The sequence below is a fragment of the Maniola jurtina genome, chromosome 15, assembly GCF_905333055.1.
Source record: "Maniola jurtina chromosome 15, ilManJurt1.1, whole genome shotgun sequence".
Classification (NCBI taxonomy): domain Eukaryota; kingdom Metazoa; phylum Arthropoda; class Insecta; order Lepidoptera; family Nymphalidae; genus Maniola; species Maniola jurtina.
Genome location: NC_060043.1, coordinates 6796050 through 6799877, shown reverse-complemented (window position 1 = coordinate 6799877; position 3828 = coordinate 6796050). Strand labels below are relative to the sequence as shown.

Sequence of the window (3828 nt, the reverse complement as noted above, 5' to 3'; positions counted from 1 at the left end):
TAAAAGAAATAGCTATATTGTGTAATAACCATATCCAGACTTATTTAATCAGGCCACCATACCCATTTTATAATTTAACGAAAACGGAAAGAAAACAAGTTTGTTGGATAGAAAAAAACAGAGGAATACATTGGAAAGAAGGTTTTATTTCATACTTAAACTACAAAGATTATGTAAACATGAATAATTATTTAAATAATAAACGTGTTTATGCTAAAGGTGTAGAAAAAGTGCAGTGGATATCGAAAATGTTTGGTTGCGATAGTGTTTATAATTTGGAAGATAAATCTTGCCCTAGCTTATTAAGTTTGTATGAACAATACGAAACGAATAGTGATGTGTTTAGTTGTTTATACCATCCTTCAATATGTGCATTAAAAAACGTGCTTGTTTTAAGAAAATGGTGTCTCGATAATAAAATTTTCTAAAAAAATATATATCTAGTAGTTTTTATTTACTTTCCTTTTGTTAAGGGTTGATTAGTAATATAAGTATGACTAGCAAAGTATAGTCAATATTTTTATTAGTTGTTGATTAATACGACTTTAGTTTATTCATGTACATGGTCTAAGAAAGTCATTCCTTTTCAAAAACTCAAAGTAATCATCATAATTATAAACAAATAAAAATGATATTAAAAGTTAATGATTTAGTTGACGTTGTTATTGTAAAATGGAATTTGTGTGGGCTGCATCATGTACATATATTAAACTATAAGGAATACGATGGTATTCTGATATCAACGATCTCAAAGAAATCCAACATTTATTATCAAGGTCTTAAAGTTTCCGCACGCGTATTAAGAATAAATAATAAGTATGTTGACTTGATACCATCAGCTGATTAATGTGTAACTAAAACCGTCTGATTTTCATAAATAACCTTATAAAGCTGAGTCATTAGGATTTATCTGAAATTGACACATTAAAAGTAATTTGTTGAACGATTTAAAATAAACGATTACTTATATAAATCCAAATAATTCTAAAATGAGATGTCAATAGCGATGTAGGCTATCCAAGAATAATATCACCATTGAATCATCTTCGAGGAGTTTGTGACAACCTGATCATTCTCTTGTTACTGATTATATTTAACATCGATCGTGAAATTGGAAGTTGTAGCTCACGTCTATACGATGCGCGGCGCGGTGCAGCTACACCGCTAGACGCGCCGCGCTTTATCTAGAGACGTGAGCTACAACTCCCAATTTTACCCTACTCGCACTTGACTAGTTTTTTTAGGGTTCCGTACCTCAAAAGGAAAAACTGAACCCTTATAGGATCACTTCGTTGTCTGTCTGTCTGTCTGTCTGTCTGTCTGTCCGTCTGTCCGTCGTGTCTGTCAAGAAACCTATAGGGTACTTCCCGTTGACCTAGAATCATGAAATTTGGCAGGTAGGTAGGTCTTATAGCACAAGTACAGGAATAAAACTGAAAACTGCGAATTTGTGGTTACATTATTTAAAAAAATTAAAACATGTTTCAATTTTCAAAGTAAGATAATAATATCAAATGAGGTATCATATGAAAGGGCTTAACCTGTACATTCTAAAACTGATTTTTATTTATTTTTATGTACAACAATAGTTATTGATTTATCGTGTAAAATGTTGGAAAAATACTCGAGTACGGAACCCTCAGTGCGCGAGTCTGACTCGCACTTGGCCGGTTTTTTGTATGTATCTCACTCCGTATAAAAAATACTTGATTAATCGTATCATTTGATAAAAATAGCGCACTGGTTACGAATAAATTAAAGCTCTATGGCAGTGAATAAAAAAACAAATCTTTTTTGCCCGTAATTCTTTACTAATAATAAGCCGTAATACCCGTAATATTTCGAATAGTTTTCATGCAATCGCTCAATTTCAGCGTAGTTTACTATGAACACTTAATCTTTAACAAAAAACGTCCCTATCCAAATGAATCAACGAAGTTCCTCCATTTGAATATGGACGTACGACTTTTTTATGATCACTATTACCAATTCATCCGAAACCGATCACCGTTCCGGAAACATATAAAATGACCATTAAAATTTCAAAGTCATATAATATATTATGTCGAACTCGTCTCTAATTTTTCCTTTTAGCCAGCTGTGGAATATTGTGTTTCCACAATTTTTTCATCGTTTACACGTTCTACTTTTGCACCTAGTTTTTGTAGTTTCTCGTGGAATTTGTAGTACCCGCGGTCTAAGTATTCCAAGTGAGACACACGAGTAATGCCATTCGCACGAAGTCCTGCCAAGATCAACGCTGCTGCTGCGCGCAAATCTGTTGCTTCCACCGCAGCTCCTTGCAAAGCATCCGTTCCAGTAATGATTGCAACATTGCCATCAATTTTAACAGTTGCGTTCATACGTTGCATTTCTTCCAAGTGTCGGAAACGGTTCTCAAAAAGAGTTTCAGTTACAGCACTAACACCATCTGCAACCATTTGAATGGCTGTTATTTGTGCTTGCATATCTGTTGGAAAACCTGGATGCGGCATGGTTTTAATATCTGTAGGTTTGATGACTTTTGGTCCAATCACGCGTAACCCGCCATCTTCTTCTACAATTTTTGCGCCCATTTCTGTTAATTTTAAAATCAATGGATGATTGTGTTCAGAAATCGCTTCTTCTATCAGTACATTTCCTTCCGTCATGGCCGCTGCAACCATAAAAGTCCCAGCTTCAATACGGTCTTGGACGATTGAATGTGTTACGCCATGAAGTTTATCAACACCTTCGATATGCATCATTTCTGTCCCAGCACCAACAATTTTTGCCCCCATCTTATTAAGAACGTTAGCTAAATCAACGATTTCAGGCTCTCTCGCTACATTCTCAATCACTGTAGTTCCTTTGGCCTTAACAGCAGCCATCATGATATTTTGAGTTGCACCTACGCTCGGGAAATCTAAGTAAATCATATTTCCGATTAATTCATCCGCGATCGCTTCAATGTAACCATTTTTTTGAATGATTTTAGCGCCTAAAGCTTGAAACCCTTTTAAGTGCAAATCAATTGGACGTTTTCCAATTGCACAGCCTCCTGGCATCGCTATTTTCGCATGACCATTGCGCGCAAGCAACGGACCCATGACAACGATAGACGCTCTCATTTGACTTACATATTCATAGTTTGCTTCAATCCCTAATGGTTTTGTCGCGTCAATAACTACTTGATTGTCGTTTACATTAAAAGTGATATCTACATTTAAATGTTTAATTATTTGATTCATTATAAACACATCAGATAGGATCGGCACATTGTTTAATGTCGTTGTTCCTTCTTCTGCTAAAAGAGTCGCAGCTAAAATTGGCAGTACTGCATTTTTTGCCCCTTCGATTTTTACTGTTCCCTTTAATTGGTTACCACCATGAACAATAATCTGTTCCATTTTGTTCCCCCAAAAAGTTAAAGTTGGATAGTTCAAACCAAAATCTTTTCTATTATACAAAAAAATAATGCAGTTTCTTTTTATTTGTTAACACATATACACAGCACAGTCCTGAAAGTCCGTAGTCTGGGTACCCGGTACCCGCAGGAAACACAGAAGTTCTTGGCTGGAATCCCTCTGTAGCAGCCAGTAGATGCGTCGGTAAAAGTTGGATTGCTCCGTAGAACCTGGAACCCCAGAGAAGGTGTAAGTGCGCGTCCACCGTAGCACCTTCCAGTCCAGAGCCAGTTCCAGACCACAGAACAGCTTACATCTAGTTTAATAGTTCTCCAAAGATGGAACTCCCGGTGAGTATTTGAAGCACAAAATCAAGTTAGAATTACTAAAATACAGTAACACTACTCACTACGAGGTCTGGAAGGCGAATAAAGTTCGTAGG

General features: G+C 36.0%; 1 protein-coding gene across 1 annotated transcript; it reads right to left on the bottom strand.

Annotated features, from left to right (window-relative positions):
- Positions 1-2090: 2090 nt before the first annotated feature.
- On the bottom strand, positions 2091-3389 carry LOC123872611 (UDP-N-acetylglucosamine 1-carboxyvinyltransferase 2-like). The gene has a single exon (XM_045916992.1). The coding sequence runs from the start codon at positions 3387-3389 to the stop codon at positions 2091-2093; it is 1299 nt and encodes a 432-aa protein (XP_045772948.1).
- Between the last annotated feature and the right edge of the window lie 439 nt (positions 3390-3828).